This window comes from Cryptotermes secundus, unplaced genomic scaffold, assembly GCF_002891405.2.
Source record: "Cryptotermes secundus unplaced genomic scaffold, Csec_1.0 scaffold407, whole genome shotgun sequence".
NCBI lineage: Eukaryota > Metazoa > Arthropoda > Insecta > Blattodea > Kalotermitidae > Cryptotermes > Cryptotermes secundus.
In genome coordinates, this window is record NW_019741981.1 from 4,632,265 (window position 1) to 4,650,160 (window position 17,896).

The following is a 17,896-nucleotide window of genomic DNA, read 5'->3' on the forward strand; positions in this document are numbered from 1 at the left end:
GGGCAGGTTTTCTCCGAGTACTTCGGTTTCTCCTGCCAATCTTCATTCCACAAATTGCTCCACAATCACCCTCACCTATCATCTGGGCCTGGTACAATAGGCCAGAAGTGGCCGCAGCACAAGGGATTTAGTCCCACCCCACTAGCATTAAGAAAAAAAAATACTGGATTTCGATTCCATGTCGTCAATGAAGAGCTGTTTCTGATGGCTACTGTGGAAGTATTCTTTAATCTGTGTAAAAGAATCCAGTCAGAGTGTATCCAATATGCAGTGGCTACAAAAGGCAAAGTATACAGAGCATGGCATTACAAAGGCATATTCTTTTGTTTGATTGCCAACAGTGTGTGAATAAAAATGGATATAATTCTGCAACCCTTATGTATGTGCTAATAACATTTATACAATAATATGCTATAGTTTAACGGAAATGTGTGGACGTTCTAAGGCAAAAGGAAAGAGAGTGGGTGGTGATGGAAATTCAGTTTTCCGAAGTCTGCCGCAGCTATCAGAACATGATGCATCAACGCACTGCGCTGGGTAGGTCTATGCGTAGGTGAATTAGAATCAGTTCTGCGAATTTGTAAATGCGGAAGAGGTCGATCTGTTACGCTTTTTATTATTCCATATTTCTCATTGAAAATTTAACAACAATTCCCCAAATTAATTTCCGTCAGCCTAGGTTCAGAGAGAGGAGGCACTAAAGGAAATTAAAAGGTCACAAAACAAATTAGCTGGTCTAGCGGTACTACATATGTTTGGTATTCTGGAGGTGTCGGACTCGAGACTCGGAGAGGGCAACGATCATCTCGAGGTTTTTGTGGGTTTCCTGAGTTCCTCCAGCACATACCGCAATAATGACTTAAATCGGGTCACGACCGCTGCTTATGACACGATTTCCAATTTATTACTGATGATTATTCAAATATCTGCGTCGATAAATAAATAATTATAAGTCAGAAATGAAGTAATTGCATGGACCAGAATCCATATTGAGAATCTAATAGTAGCTCAGACGATCGAGAAATTTCCAACTTTCTATGGAAATAAGAGAGCCTATCATTGCACCTATATTAAGCCAGTTGAATCCAGACCATATCCTCTGATCATATTCTTTTAAGACCTACTATAATGTCAGGTATCCTGGTAATGAGACCAGAAATTAAAGGGTTCCGGATGAGATGAAGGGCTATATTGAATAAGTCGTTTACATTTATAATTAGTCACTAAAAATAACGTCTTGCACACGATGCAACCTGACTAGTCCGTCATCTCTCGAATATCATCTCCACGCGGCTCTTCTGTGTTCAACAGCTATTCTCTCTTCCACTGTTGTCTTAGTTCTTAGCTCTGCTTTGTTCGCCTTTGTCCTGTTCTTCGCTTCTGAACTCTTGGCTTCAATTCTGCCTTCGGAATTCTCCTCTCGATTCTATCCTTCGGCTGACTTCTGTGTGCAATTCTCACCTCTTTCATAACTGCTTGGCTTACCGACTAGGGAACACCAAATCGAAGAGTTAATTCCTCCGCTGTGATGAAAACATCACCTCGGTTGTGCAGGAAACGTGACTGTCGGGCCGTTGTCTAGCAATGGACGCCCGCTCTGACTCAGATATTCCGGCTTTTAGTGGGCACGCCATAATATCATCTTCTTATTGTCTACTGTGTGTTCTCTTCCTTTCAGATTTCTCAACAATTTATTGTGTGTATTTTTCATCTCTCCTATACGTGTTAAACCAACTGTCCATCTTTATTCTCTTTCAATTGATCACCGTGACAACAGCTGGCCAAAACATGAAGCACTTCACTATGCAGCTGACAAAATCCAACCAAATCCGATGTCCCGTGTAAGATTTCTCAACACGTTCGAGTTTTAGGAAATGGTGCTGTTAGCAAGCCCAAGCTTCAACCTGGGGGAGCGCCCACTGTTATTTGTCCGAAAATTCTTAAACAAATCGCAAATTCTTGCTAGAACTCTTATAAAAATCAATAAGAACCTGAAACAGCGAGACATGTCACGCAGCACACTGTACGGCGTGATATCCCAGAATACAGAACTCATCTTGTCGCGTAAGGATTTATAAAACACGTTTACTTCGGTTCACAGCTCCTGTCTGAACTATTAGGAAGTGCTTCCTCAACGTGTTAAGAGCTTCAGCATCAATAATAGCTATGTCATACAGCTTATCTGAAATTAGCATTACAGCCTCGAGCACACATCATGAGATGCGACATGAACCACTATATTGCGCAACTCAAAACTAATTAGCGATCTATTTCCATGTCTGCTCTCTAATCAACCAATCGAGGTGCAAGTTTACTTGTCATGCATTTATCCTCTGGAATCAACAGCACACTAATCTTCCCCTCGGCCTGTTTTGCTTCCCGCTCTATTAATTTTGGTGTCAAAAGGATTTCAACGTTCGTAGCTGTATCAGCATCACCCTGAAGTACTAGGCTCAGAAAAACTGAATTTAGGCAACAGAATGGAGAACTTACAGAGTGGGTAGCTTCAGAATTTTTATTCTTCATGTAATTTTGTCACAAGGAACACTCAAAGAGAATGCGATGAAAGGGACACGTAAAACACATTGGAGAAGAACTAAATGCACACAAAACTTTAGCCCGCAAACCTCAAGGGACGAGACTTCTTATAAAACCTAGGCGTAAATGGGAGGATAATATTAAAACTGACCTTAGAGAAACAGGGTATGAATCTATGAACTATCTATGAATTATCCTCATGAGGCTGTGTGAACCCCGTTCCAGACTTCTCAGAAAATCTGTTAGCGCTGAGAATAGAACCCGAGACCTCTGGACCTGTAGGCAGGAACTCTGACCACTAGACCACAGAGACAGGACTGAAAAAATAGGGAAAAAATTCTAAAGGAAAATTGTGTATCTATTAAAATAAGTCCAGAATTTTTTTAGATGCTGTTTGTAGCTATAACGCATATTGATGAAAACTAATTCCTTTTTTTTTTAATTCGCTTAGTGAGGGGTGGAGTCCAGTTGGGTCCACTCGGCACGGCAGCCAGTGATTGGCCTATTATAGCATGCCCCGGGTGATTATGATGGAGAATTTGATGGAATGAAGATTGGCAGGAGAAACCGAAGTACTGGGAAAAAATCCGCCCCAGCGCAACTTTGTCCACCATAAATTCCACTTGACCAGACCAGGGATCGAACCTGGGTCGCCGCGGTGGGAAGCCAGCGACTAACCGCTTGAGCTATGGCGCGGTCATAGTTGATGAAAATTAAATTTCGGAATAATACTCACAACGACGACAACAGCAACAACGCCCATTAAGTGTGTAATTGAAAACGCTGTCCAAGCTTTTCGATCTTTATGATCGCTATGTCATCCAGATTTACAAAGCATTACATATGTGACGGCAGCAAGCAGGAGTTTTGCATGAACGTATACATGTCAGTGCGGCCCACACAATAATTGCCAGTTCTTATGATTTTATTGGCGGAAGTACGTCAACCAGGAGCTTAACAATCCCACTATCTGTCATATCGTAAATATTTTCCGCTTTCTGATCGTCAGATTAAGCCGCGAGCCACACCAGGCAGTCCGGTGAGTCACTTGAGGTCCGCTGGATGCAGGCTTCTTGCCTCGTAAATCCGTCCGAATCAAGAGAAATGTTACCGAACTATATATAACACGACTTTTCGTATTCCTTATCAGTTGAAATTAATCGGACGATGTTCCGGGCCAGACGTCCACTGAAATACGATGAGGTTACCAGCAGGGAATCACTTCTGAGCAGAACATACTCCAGATAAATATTGGCAGCGTTCCCAACTGCATCCGGCGGTCAGCAAAGCTACTAAATTTCAATTGTTCATTCTTATGGTATGAATTTCACATCATGGGAAGTTATCTGAGACATGGAAGGATACGAAAGTTGGCGGAATAGTTGGCCTAGCGAGAGAACAGATCGGGAATATTACCGAAATTTTTCGTTCTATTTCTTGAGTTTTCGTTCGTTTTTTTGCGTTTTATTAACAAATGTATTGTAACGGATTTGATCAAAGGGTTGCTAGCCAGCAGCTCTGTAAACACGGTATTTTACGCAATAATAGAGATACTATTCTCTAGGGGGTCCGAGCCGCGACAGTTGCTGTGCAACAGCTCGGCAAACGAACCTCAATAATAGACAGACTGTTTTCTGTGTGGTCCATGCAGCGACTATATAACGAGATTCCCAAGAATAACCAAGGCCGACAAATGACAGACCCGACCTCTCGTCAGAGAGGACGCCCCAAATGAACAGGACAGTAACTGTCATATAAAGAAAAAAAAAATAGTGAGCGACAAGAGTTCTGAGTTCTCGGTAGGAGACAGCTGTGGAAAGTTCGTCGACTTGTGAACATTTAAAGTGCGGTTGGAAGACTGTTCATATGTAATATTTGGAGTGGCTTGAAGCGCTAGTTCCTGTGTTTTAATTGTGTTATCAGAAGAGAACCAGTGTGTGTAAATCAGCGATAGCGCTGTAGTAAAAATGATTAAGAGAGATTGTAACCAAAGTGTCAATAAATCCAACCATCCGACGCTATCGTTTTCGTCACGCGTACCATCCTGCATGTGACAGTATGGATTGGGCGTCCATTTTACACCTTGCAGACCTGCACGGGGGACAGCGAATAGAAAAGTGTTGTGAGAAATTTCTATAAGTATCCGAGCTGGTTGATAGGCTTGGATTCTTAACAAGAGAGTTAAGTCACACCTGAAACCAAAAATCTGAAAGACTTCTCCTAATTTTCTCACACCGAAATTCAGGTACATAAATACAAGTATTAAACGTCCCAAAACTTGCATTTCTGTTATGATCTAGATTCTAATTTATTTTATTTTATTTGCTTTTACAATTAGTATGATCTTAAGGTTCGGCCACACAGAGCGCCACGTACGCGACGCACGCTACGTACGCTATGTTCACTATGTTAGCTGCGTCGCAGAGTGTACATAGCGTACGTAGCGAACATAGCGTAGCGCTCTGTGTGGCCGAACCTTTACACCATGTGTAAGAGAGCAAAAACTGTTGCAGCATCATATTATTCACGTGTCAACATAGCCGTGGGCCATATGTCGGCTATCTTGTGATCAACATACAATTAATACCGTTAGAAGTTTAATTTGTACGTTATACGGTAAACTTTCCTCGACTGTAAAGGTTATAGCGTCGATTGGCTGGCAGGCTGTGTGACTGTCGAGTTGCGAAGGATACGGTAATGTGCTAGAATATGCCTGCGGGTACTCGAAAGAAATCACGAAAAACATCAGACTGGTTCGCTGATTCACAGCCTGAGACTCGCATCTTGAATCTAAACACGAATCAGGCGCGTTGTCCGTTATGATGGCCTCACTGTTAACACTAAGTTGACACTGTACATACAGTCTCGACACTAACGGCGACGTTAAATAACAAACTTAGTTACCACTATGCATGAATGGAAATTCATGAAATTTGGTTTATCGGTGTATACTAAAATTTATGGATAAAATACGAGTATTTGAATTCGCTTAGTGAGGGGTGGAGTCCAACTGGATCCACTCGGCACGGCGGCCACTGATTGGCCTATTGTAGCCTGCCCTGGGTGATTATGATGATGGAGAATTTGGTGGAATGATGATTGGCAGGGGAAACCGAAGTACTCAGAAGAAAACCGGCCCCAGCGCCACTTTGTCCACCACAAATCCCACTTGACCAGTCCCGCGTTCGAACCCGGGCCGCCGCGGTGGGAAGCCAGCTACTAACCGCTTCAGCTATGGCGCAGCTTATGGATAAAATATGGTCTCAGTCCAATTACTGCAAATGGGCTAACACTTCAAAGGAATGCTAAATATAGATCCGACACGCGGGAAGATACTTGTGTAGACTATCTATGTATGGCTCTACAGCCCTTGTGGACTTCGGGCATATTTTCATTTTCTTGATCTATACACAGTCGGTAGAACTTCTTGGACGAGGGATTAGCCCTTTACAAGTCGACTACATACACACAGAACAACACAAACACAGAACAAACGTAAGCAGACATTCATTCGTAGAGTATGATTCGAACTCACGATCCCAGTGTTCGAGTGGGCTAAGACGGTTCATGCCTTAGACAACTCAGCCCCCGTGATCAGCTGCGTAGGTAGACTGACGAATGAAAAGAGAGTTGGATAGAAGACAGGCAGAACAAATCCCGTAGATAGATGGAAACACACACACACACACACACACAAGTATATTGCAACGGCTTTGATCAACGCATTGCCAGGCAACAGCTCCGTAAACACGAATAGAGGCAACAACAGAAGGGAAACTGTGTTTTCTGTGCGATTCGCGCCGAGCAGAATCATGGGTATATATAGGAAGTCTGTTGCCATGCAACGCAGCGGTAAACATGCATCCATAACAATGGGAGACTGTGTTTTTCGTAGGATCCGTGCAAAGGAGTTATCTTAAAAACAAACGGCGCTACAGTTCAGTGACAGTGATAGAATTCGGAGTCCTCTGTGGAACACAGCCACAGGAAGTTCGTAGAAGATTTAACGTGTGTTTGGAGACTTTATTTGTGCTGTAGTGCAGTGATATCTGGAGTGTGACTCTTATATTTCCTGCGTTTTAGTAGTGGTACCAGGAGAGATCAGAATACGAGAGGAGGAGGAAGAAGAGGGGAAATGACTCGGCAGCGAATCAACGTGCTTTGGAGAACGAAGCTGAGCTTCGCAGAGTGGGATTGTTACCCGGAAGGAGTTGAGTGTGTGAACTGTTATAACCGAATGTGACGTCAAATAAATGGATCCATCAATCAAGAAAACCCACAAATTACTTGTTGCGTTACCAGGATACGTGACAATATATAGGAAAATATGGAGACAGAAAGGCGGAGAGATAGAAATGCATATATACTTGAACCGAAAGGGAGAGATGATATGTAGCTGTGCAGACAGATAAATAAGGCGGACATAGAGAGAGATAGCTAGATGGATACAGATAAATATAGACAGAGATAGCTATATATAAACAGACATAAATAAGCAGGCGGGTAGGCATGCAGCAAGCGATGATGCGGGCCATGCAGTGGTATGATCGTGGGCAACTTACAGTTCACGTTGAGCGTCACCCTGGCCTCCAGTTTGCTTCCTTCGGGCATGGCCCGGTTCCACACGACGCAGCGGTATGCGGCCCCATCGTCACCGCGGGAAGGCGTCAGCGTCAGTACTGCCGTTGTGACGGAGTCTCTCGAATTACCAGACCGCGTCTCTGCCTCCAGAGGATATGTGTTCCCTTCCTTGTACCACCTGTGCACAAAACGCAGGGTCTCAACAATCAATATCAAGTGAAAGCAAATAACTGCATGGAACCAAGATGAAGGTAAGTAAAGGAGTTCACCGCTTGAGCACATTCGTATGGATGTATATAAAATGGAGGAAGATAGAGGCCCAATGCTTTATTATTGTTAAAACTAAATCGAGATGTACAGAGCTCATGCGCCCAACCTCAATCTACGAAAGAACATTATCTGAGAAACTCTGATACGCTGCAGATGTGAGGTCTGCGTCCGACTTGTTGAAACCAAGCTGTATTCATACTAACTTCATGGAGCTGAGCCTTTCTTGAGAAGCCGCCAGTTGTGCAGCAACTCAAGATCTTCCCAGCAATTTATGGAACCTGAAGGTTCATTACAGTGTTTACAAGAGCACTCCACTGGTCCCTGTCATGAGACAGATCAATCCAGTCCATACCACCCCTTATCCTATAATCATTTTAATATTATCCACCCACCCATCTCTAGGTCTTCCTAGTGGTCTCCTTCCTTCTGGCTTTCCCACCCGGTATTTTATGCATTTCTTCCACGCCCACATTCATGCTACATGCCCTGCGCATCTCATCCTCCTTGACTTGGAGAATAGTACATGTTATGAAGCTCCTCATTATGCAGTTTTCTCCAGCATCCTGTCACTTCATCCCTCTTCGGCCCAAATATTCTTAAACACCCTCATTCTGTCTTCCTTCCTTAATGTCAGAGACCAAGTTTAACACCCATACAGAACCACAGGCATAATTATAGTTTTGTATATTCTAATTTTTACATATTTAGACAGCAGACGAGAGGACAAAAGCTTCTGGAATGAACGGTAGCAAACATTACCCGAATTCAATCTCCTCTTAATTTCCTCCTGAATCAAATTCTGATTTGTTACTGTCCTTCCTAAATCTTTGAACTGTTTAGTGTGAAAACAGGGAAGCGATAATTTAAACTCTTAGTAGAATCAGGTGAACAGCAAAAGTGGATATTATGACATCTGACAACGCACAACTTGTGTGCCGTGTGTTAGCAACAGCATATCAAGGAATTCTGCGGCCCAAAATCCACCACGTGACCATCCGAATGGAAATAAGAGCCACGTGACATCCAAAACGCCCGGATAATCTTCAGACAGAGTTTTGCACTCGTACGTAAAAGCAATCCGTTGCTCTCTTACGTTGTCCTATAGTCATTAACTAAAATTAATTTTGCGTGGATATAATAACAAAAAACCGTCTTAACAGACTTTCTTTTTGTGCTGTTCGAGGCCCCTAACTCTTATGATAAAATCAGATTCATTTTTCATTGGCCTGTTATTGCCTCCACTGTTTTATTGATAAAATCTTTCGCACGAATCGATCGGCTACGTTGATATTTCCTTGTACGTTTGTCACACAGTTCCTGTTCCCTCAAACTGTCTGATAAGCTGATAAACAACATCTCTGACTGGCATAACACAAACAGAAAACTCGATGACATGTTTTCTGAACAGCAACACAACCACGAGAACAATCAAATGTGCTAATAAAACAATTTTTTTTAATCCTTCATGTCCAACGCCATCTCGAATCAATTTTCAAAGCGATCAACAGTTTGTAAGAACTCCGAGTGTTTAGCGAGATTTGCGACTGCTCATAGTAATACCTTCACTAAAAGTAGTCAAGTCAATTTAAAATAACTTGATTAAAGAAACTTACTCTGTCAGCCTACATGGAAAGCCTGCTTGTGGGTCTTCTTGGGACTGCAATACCTACATCTGTTCGCACAAAGTTCGATTATATGACTTATTAATAAATGGTCTAAGAAGCTTGAAGGCGAGAGACAATTAAAGGTACGGAACACACGAAGAGAAAATGCACGATCTGGCAAGCTTTAAAATAAACTCTTCCTTCAGCAAGTCGGAGTGACGCAGGCGATGCAGGAGGAAGTCACTTTTGCTATGGAAGCCGATATTTCAACGGGCCCTGTTCTGACTTAAATAATTCAAACTTACGCCTTCAAATCTTATTTACGGCTCGTCGTCGAATTTCCCAGGTTCGCTCACTCCTCAGCAATTCTCAGGATTTCCAAGCTGAATATTTCCTGCATATGAGATTAACCCAAGACTGAAATACAGGGCTGGGTCAGAAGGGGAATCGGGCTGACTGCAGCACTAACATTCTCTTGGTTAGAGATGAAGATCACCTTTAACAGAGCCATGAATGGAATCTGTCATTTTTAAGCGGTCTTTCTCTTTCCTCCTTTCTTGCCTTCTCTTCCTTCCACCTGTGGTTCCATTTTTACCTTTATTCCATGTGTGTCTAGAATAATGGCATGGGCTGTCCCTCAAGTTAACTTCTACTGCACGCATGCTACCCGTTACTCCCATCTTATGACGTATTAAGCCGGGTCCAGACTTGTTGCGTATCTCCGTATCGTATCAGTGTGGACGGTACCCCGTATCATCCTTCCGTTGCAAAATGTTGATACGGTGATACGCAACGGGCTGTTCGCTCACTTGGCGGTCTTTTCCCGTCGCATCAAAGGGACGACACGCGTTGCAGTGGTGCCAGTCTGGACGTGCACGCGTTGCATCGCGACGAATGCCAACACTTTGGAAATTTGGTCGCCTGCAAATTGAAGGTACACGATGAATGTATTCGCTGTGCTATCCAGAACGATACCATGAGTATTGTTCTTAGGGAAAGCAGTGGTTTTTATAAAAATTACAACACTGCGACTTACGGAACAGGCCCAAATGCTTTCCTCTACTACAAAGGGCCACCAAATGCCCACTACCCAACTTCTTCCCCGCAATATTTTCCGAGCAACAATCAGCAGCCTGTCCTGAATACACCTTCAACAGTTTCCTCCCCTCAATCTCCTTCACCAGCTACGGAATCAGAAGACGACTTCCTTATTCAGGACCTTATATAAAGGTATATAAATGTGTTTATGTAAGGATTTTACACGAGTGCCTTTAATGCAGAAATACTTGCATCAAAATTAAGTCAATGAAACAAATCAATATTTCAAGTTTAGTTTTGCTTCAATGTGCAAGCTCTGTTTTATTTCAGAAATATCAAATAAAGTAATCAAGAAACAAGAAACCATATGGTTTGCTTCATTTAGTGGTTAATAACAAGTATTCACTAGCCTTAATGAAGTCCTTCGGTGCTTCCACAAGAGCGCCACAAACTTCAGGAACAATGGTGCCGATTGTTTGCTTCGATATTTTGAAGGGGCATTGAAGACTGACGTATGAGGCTCCAGTTGCCAAAAATCACAGTGTTACAGCCAATCTCTCCTGAACAGGAATTGCTTTTCTGAACACGGTATCTTTTTTTAAAAATTTTCGGCCCGATCAAATTTATCAATAACTCAAAATCTGACGAATGCATCCTTGTGAAATTTTTGTACATCCCATTGACTGACTGAAAATTTAAGTCCGCCAAAAGATGGGACCCACTGTATGCTTTCCTACTGGCATAGATCGGCGATATCCACAAACGTCCTGATTTCTTTCTTCTTTCCTTTATAGCACAGTGAAGATAGACGTACGCGGCCGCTGCTAGCTTCAGGTTAGGTGTAGTCACTGCTGACTGAAATCTGGCTCGAAACTGAGATTCAGCTCGTCATTTCCTCGTTGCCTTCTCTGGAGGAGAAATTTTGTCACGTTGCATCGGTTGATCCGCAACGGAGATACGCAACAAGTCTGGATGCAAAATTTTGTTGCGTTACATCGGATGATACGCAACGGAGATACGATACGGGGATAGGCAACAAGTCTGGACCCGGCTTTAACGACCTACATACGTACATACCTACATCGTAAATGTCGCTTGTATTATGCAACGAGACATATTATTCCATTCAGGTAGCGTGAGGTATTGCTTTTATCCATTGAACCAAATTACTGCATAATGATATGTTGACTAGAAAACATATAACCAATGCATTCGTGGACAGGTCTCCTGCAGGCAGACAGCACGTCAAAGGTCAACAGGTGAGTCGACGCACAAAGCCTTACTTTTCAACCGTGAAGCTTCCGGACAGAATATTCGAATTCAATAAGATTTACCTTACCAGCCTATTAAGTACGTAAAAGTAAAGGTATCTCTGTAACAGGAGGCCCATAGCGTTGTGAGATGTTGAGGTTCCCACATTTTCTAGACAATCGGCTCATAGACGGCGGTAAGGCTGTCAGCCCTACGCGCCGGCCGCCCTTTGCCCCCAAGAATATTCCAAGAATATTCCTGGTACTCATTTCTGTTAGAGGCTGAGTCGACCCCAGGGCCATAGTGCGGATGGAAGGATTAGGTCAATTGAAAAAATCCACCTCATCGGTATTCGATCCCGCGACCTTCAGGCTTGTAGCATACGGCCTCAACCAACTACGTTACCGCGTGCCTGTGTAGTTTAGTAGATGTTTACAGACATTTCGGACGAACGTCTTGCTTTCTTGGTTTATCTTAGAATCTGAAGATGGAGGCTGCGTGTTGCTCTAAATTACGCTAAGTTTTTACTAGATTAACTTCACAGTGTACATCCTCCTGCGTGTCATAAACATATTTGGTTAAGGTTAGCCGTCATCACAAAAAATGATTTTATAATAAAACAGTATTTTACAGATTGGATTTTTATGTAGCATGCAGCAGGAAATTAATAATATGTAAATTAACGATTGATTATAAAATTATCTGTTGTGATGACGACTAACCTTAACATAAGTTTCACTAGATAATGAGGAATTACATCCCAGAATGTAGCATTGTTTTATTATTGCACATAAAGTCCAGGCTTATTATTAAATGTCTCTCCTAACTCGGAGGTTTGTACTTATGCCATGTTATTAATTATTGCAGAAACTGGAAAACATCAGGGCATCCAATGGCATAACAACTGTACTAAACTTTGTTAAAATCGACTTACTGGTTGAAAAGTTGAAAGTAAGATGCATATACTCGTACAGAGAGAACAGTGGTTTGAGAAGTCTAATTTTCTCTACTTAAATAATGAAAGTAGGCTAAAATATAGTGAAACTTAATTCCATTCCTTACTTCCCGAAATATATGAAAGTAGGCTACGAAATAAACCCAGAGACGCTAGAATGAGCTGATCATTTTAAAACGTTTTCTGAATGCGAAATATTCCTCAGCCTGTGTTTCTATTTTAAACATAGAAATGTGTTCAACAAGGTAGCCATGCTGTCTCTTTATCTGCTTGTGTGTGTTCACTTGCAAATATTCAGCCCACTGACCGATTTCCATGAAACCTGACATGAACGTTATGTCACTGGTGACTATCCCAACACTGTACTTCTTATTTTCATATAATCAGTAAGGACAGACGGCAGACACGTGCTAACTTATGACAGCAACTTCACGTAAAGTTAAAAAGTTGTCCATGTACTCAGCTAATTAAGCACTACGCCATGAAGGTGCATTGGGGAGTGGATGTAAAGATCCATATTTTCTTGGCCTAGGCATTAGTTGGAGGTGAGTGGCGAGCTTCACGCCCCTGCCGCTTTACCACTGTGGCAAAAGCCCCCGGTACACATTGGATAGGTTGTTGGGTGGACCCCAGAGGCGGTCTGGACGACGTGGAGAAAATTCTTGACCCTACCGGGACTCGAATTCCGACCCCTCGCTCGTTCAGTCCGTAGCAAGTCGCCACACCGATTACGCTATTCCAGTTCCTAGTAACTTCATGTTTTTTTTTTTCCTTCGCACTACAGCCCCAGTGGGCCTAGGCCTACCTCCATGAACTTCTCCGTTCACTTCAGTTTTTCTAGATCTTACACATTCGGTAGGACTCCTTGGGCGGGTGATCAGCTCGTCGCAAAGTAACTTCATGTAGGATTATAAAATGATGTATGGCAGAAGACCTTAGGAAAATACGCAACGTTGCTGAGGTATTCTCTCTTGTAGGACGTGAAACAGTGATGTCCTCATGAAAATAGCGATAACTAATGAACCACTGAATATCTCTCTCTATGCTGCCATAGTTCTATGTCGGATCCTGGCCGCCTTTTCAGTTTCTTAATCTATACAGACTCAGTAGGGCTCCTTGGCCGAGTGACCAGAATTTCGCAAGGCCGCTACCTACACATGACAACACAAACACAGAATAAACCTACACAGACATCCATGCCTCGAGTGGGGTTCGAAGCCACGATCCTAGTGTTCGAGGGGTCGAAGACGGTTCATGCCATAAACCGGGCGGACACTGTGGCCGGCGAACCATTGAGGCTAGGTAAGAAAAATTAAATATGGACATATATTATGAATATTCGTACAAGTCACATGCAAAACTGTTATTTATAAGAGCAGATTAGAAACATGGCGACAGTGCGAAAGCTAAAGATTATATCCGACTAGTACAAAGTTTGAATCTATACTTACATAATAAGTTATTTCGGGAAAGAACAATAATCATAATAATATCTAACATATTTACACTTTGAAGCAATAAATAAAGAATTGTTTGTAGAGGAGGATTCGATCCTTCGATTTCGTAAACTCAGCACGCAAACCCATAATCTAAACTGCATTTACATTTACATTATCTAAATAAAACATCAACAATAAAACGTTTGTACGACTAGAAGTCTGGCACTCATGTATTATTTACAGCAATTTTCCTCTACTTTTTCGACCTGGCGGAAGAATAAAATATAACCCAATGTTTTATTGCACACTAGCTTATGTACATATTATTGTAACACTGATGGTGCATTCATAAACATATTTTCTGAATACTTCATTTATTTACATAATTTTCTTCAAAATGAAGTGTAATGGATATGCCACGTTATAGGGACGAGTAACAAATTCTAAAACTGAAGGAATAATAAAATATTTTCAATTAAATTTGATATTTTGAAAGATAGAAATTAGTATGTAATCAGTACAAAATCAAACTCCGTGGTTTTAGTCTGCAAGCGAACTATATCGACCGAGCGACTTCCGCTTGTCAGCGAAATTAGTGCCAGCTTTAGCGGATAGAGGGTGTCGCGTGGACAGCGCAATGAATCCTCACAGTCATCAATTTCGGTTTTCTACACCAGAGCCGCTATTTCCTTGAAATAGTTCCTCAATTATCCTCACGAGGCTGAGTGGACCCCGTTCCAGACCCACTGCTTCTATGAAAATCTGGTAGAACCGGAAATCGAACCCGGACCTCTGGATCTGTAGCCACAAACTCTAACCACTAGACCACAGAAAAAAAAACGAAAAAGAAATCTAAACAAAAACGAACAGCGCACAGGCGATGAGATAATAACAGAGGACTGAACAAATAAGTCTATAATCGACATTGTCACAGTTTGTGAACTACTGTTGAATGTGTAAAAAGACATTTGAATTCAAAGTGACGTGGCAAGCTAAGAATAAATTCACGCTACACGGGCTCAAAGATGTTGATTTACGGAACGTCTCAACTCTTGAATTGTCCTTGGCGATTTTCGAAGAAGATTGTCTGGAGACTGTCGAAGCGGATTGTACGAACTGGTACGAGTACAACGATAGTGAAACACTCAATATAAGGCATTTATACTGGTAGAACAGTGACTGAATACAGAACAAGCTTACAGAATATTTTTGTGTGAACAATTGTGGCACAGTGAAAATCGAGCGGATATATCCGGTCGTAGCAGTAGGGTTCGTTACGTAATAGGATTAGAGATCGGAAAATAGTGACACGGAGTACGGAAAGTATCTATGTGAACCACCAGTGACACTCTGAAAGCCAAACGGATATGAATGACTTAGATCAGGACTAATGACTAAGTCACTAATGACTTAGAGAACAGACAGCATATTTGTGTGAAGGGAATGACATCCGGGCGCAGCAGTTACAGTAGGAACAACTTACTGAATTACGTTATGCGTGATGCAGTAGTGGTATAGTGAAAGTCGAAAGGATATATCCGGGAGTAACGGTGATAATGAAATTGAGACTTACTTTATAACAGGATCCGGGCTGCCGCCGGTGCTAGAACACGTGAGCTCCATGGTTTTTCCTTCGGTGGACGTGGGATTGATTCCTGGAGAAATCTGCGGAGGACCTGGCGGTGTGAGAACTGTGAGGGCAAAGGCCTGGAAGTGAATGTTTCGACCGCTCCCAGAAGCTTTAACGCGACACTCGAACTTGCCGTTGTCCCTATCGTAGCTGGCGTTCGTGATCCGGAGGTCGTAGCGGCCCTGGTCTGGCCTGAAGTCCACTCTGTAGTTGGGGTCAAGTGGCGTGTGGTGGATGGCGACGCTGTCTTTGTTGTGTTTGTTGGTTCGAGACCAGTAGAATGTCGTGTTGTCCTGTCCACCGCTAACTAGCTGGGGTGCGAACCGGCACTCTAAGGACACGTTCTCCCCTTCTCGGGTGTCTTTCGCCTCTTCTGTCATCACAGAGCCACCTACAACAGAAAAAAACATGTGTCCAGTTAGATACACGTTACAGGCCCTGCCACGAGTTAACAAGTTAACAGAACCTGTAGCTGTGAAGATAATTTGTTTGGACATTATTCAACAAAATCATCGAAAAGTGGGGAAATTGCATATGTTCATATGTTTCACCTTCGAAACTAGTCAAGATTGTTAGATTAAAAGTAAAAGTGGAAATCTCTAATTAATTACAAAAAGTTGTTGGCTGAGTTCAATTTTGCTTCGAAAGACATCCACTCCCCCATAAGCCTTCATGGCACAGTGCTTAATTCGTTGAGAACAGGGACAAATTTACATATAAGTACAACATAGCTATTATCATAAGATGAAATCGCTAACGCATAGTTCCAGAAAAAGAACTATAGGCCGAATATAAAGCAGGAAGAGCCGTACACTAAGACGTCGGATGGGCCACTCCATAGTTCAAGCGGTTAGTCGCTGGCTTCCCACCGCGGCGGCCCGGGTTCGAACCAGAGTCTGGTCAACTGGGATTTGTGGTGGACAAAGTGGCTCTGGGGCAGGTTTTCTCCCAGCACTTCGGTTTCCCCTGCCAATCTTCACTCCACCAACGGCTCCACAATCACCCTCACCTATCATCTGGGGCTGGTACAATAGGCCAGAAATGGTCGCAGTACAAGGGACTTAGTCCCACCCCACTAGCAATAAAGAAAAAGTCGTTGTTTACATTCCCTGCAGAACGGACAGTACTTTGTAAGATGAGGCACCGACTAAATAATTAACATTTATATTACAACATCTACATCACGAGCCTCCAATAACAGTTTTTATATACAAAATATAGAATACTCTAATTTGTCCGTGGGAACGAAACAAAATCACAAAAACCAACGACTGACTCGATGATGTAAAGCATCAATCGAAGAATTTTATTCTTGTTTTATACTATAACTTTTGATTTTTATATATCCAATTTATTGTATTTTTACGTCAAGTATTTTAATATATTAATATTATTGTATCCAATTTTATTAGTACTGCAGTTCAGTGGTGTACATATGTTAGCCATGTATTTGCCTGATGATGGCTTCTAATAGCCGAAACATGTAGCAAAGCCCAATAAAGAAGTTGAAAAAGAAAAAGACGTCGGATGCCCTGCTATTGGGATCGGCAATTCCTCAACTTCCCGAATTTAAATACGAAGAGCAGAGATGACGAGCTTCCTCTCTGTACAATTTTCTGAACTCTCTGAACATCGCCTTTCTCTCATAAACAGAAAGGAAAAGTTGTTCCTGTGCTTAACCAATCAAGCTCTACGCCATGTAGACGTACGGCGGAGGGGGTGTACATATCCAAATATTCTTGACCTCGGCACTAGATGGAGTTGAGTAGTCAGCATCACGCCCCGGTCGCTTTACTCCCGGGGAAAGAGTCCCCTGTATCTGGGTAGGCGTAAGAACCGGTCTGGACGACGTTATGAGAGAAAAAATCTTGCCCCTTCCTGGATACGAACTTCCAACCCTCAGCCAATTGCTATACCGACTGCGCTATCCCGGCCTTTCTCTCATATTTATGTTTATTCATTTCCTTTTGGTTCTCCGACATCGAAGGATGTAAGTTGCGTCTTAATAGCTCGAACCAGTTCTTAATATCTGACTTCAGATGGCTAACAAAATTGTGGCGAAAGTCAGCCTCCCCCACACTCACACAAAGCAGTATATTACCCTTGCAATGAAGAGCACATACACGTATACGGTGTCTTCTGATTGTCATAGTCTTAACAAGGTAACTTCAGCTAACGAATTCAGCATATTAAACAGAACTTGGGGCCTTGCGACTAGCTGATCACCCGCCCAAGGAGTCCTACCGTATGTCTAAGATCTAGTAAAACCGAAGTGAATGGCGAGTTTCATGGAGGTAGGCCTAGGCCCAAATGAGGGCTGTAGCGCCAATGAAAAAAGAAAAAGAACTTGGCAGGTTCAAATTAAGAAGTTATTAGAAGAGCCCACCCAGATATAGAAAGGCCGAGACAGCTCAGTCGGTAAAGTGGTGGGATTCGGACTGGACGGCCGAAAAATTGTGGTTTGATTCCAAACAGGGCATGAGATTTGTCTCTTCTCCACAGCGTTCATACCGGCCTTGCGGTCCACCCAGCCCCCTATTCAATGGATATCGGGGGCACTCTTCCCAGGGGTAAAGGAGTAGGAGTTTGA

General features: G+C 42.6%; 1 protein-coding gene across 1 annotated transcript in view; it reads right to left on the minus strand.

Annotated features, from left to right (window-relative positions):
* The window catches only part of LOC117282980 (hemicentin-1-like), a 305,944-nt gene that overhangs the window by 12,251 nt on the left and 275,797 nt on the right, over positions 1-17,896 (minus strand). Inside the window, exons 2-3 of the mRNA XM_033754892.1 lie at positions 15,250-15,697; positions 7,101-7,297 (exon numbers count right to left, since the gene is read on the minus strand). Of these exons, the coding sequence (XP_033610783.1) occupies positions 7,101-7,297; positions 15,250-15,697 (645 nt within the window). The remainder of the gene's footprint in view (positions 1-7,100; positions 7,298-15,249; positions 15,698-17,896) is intronic.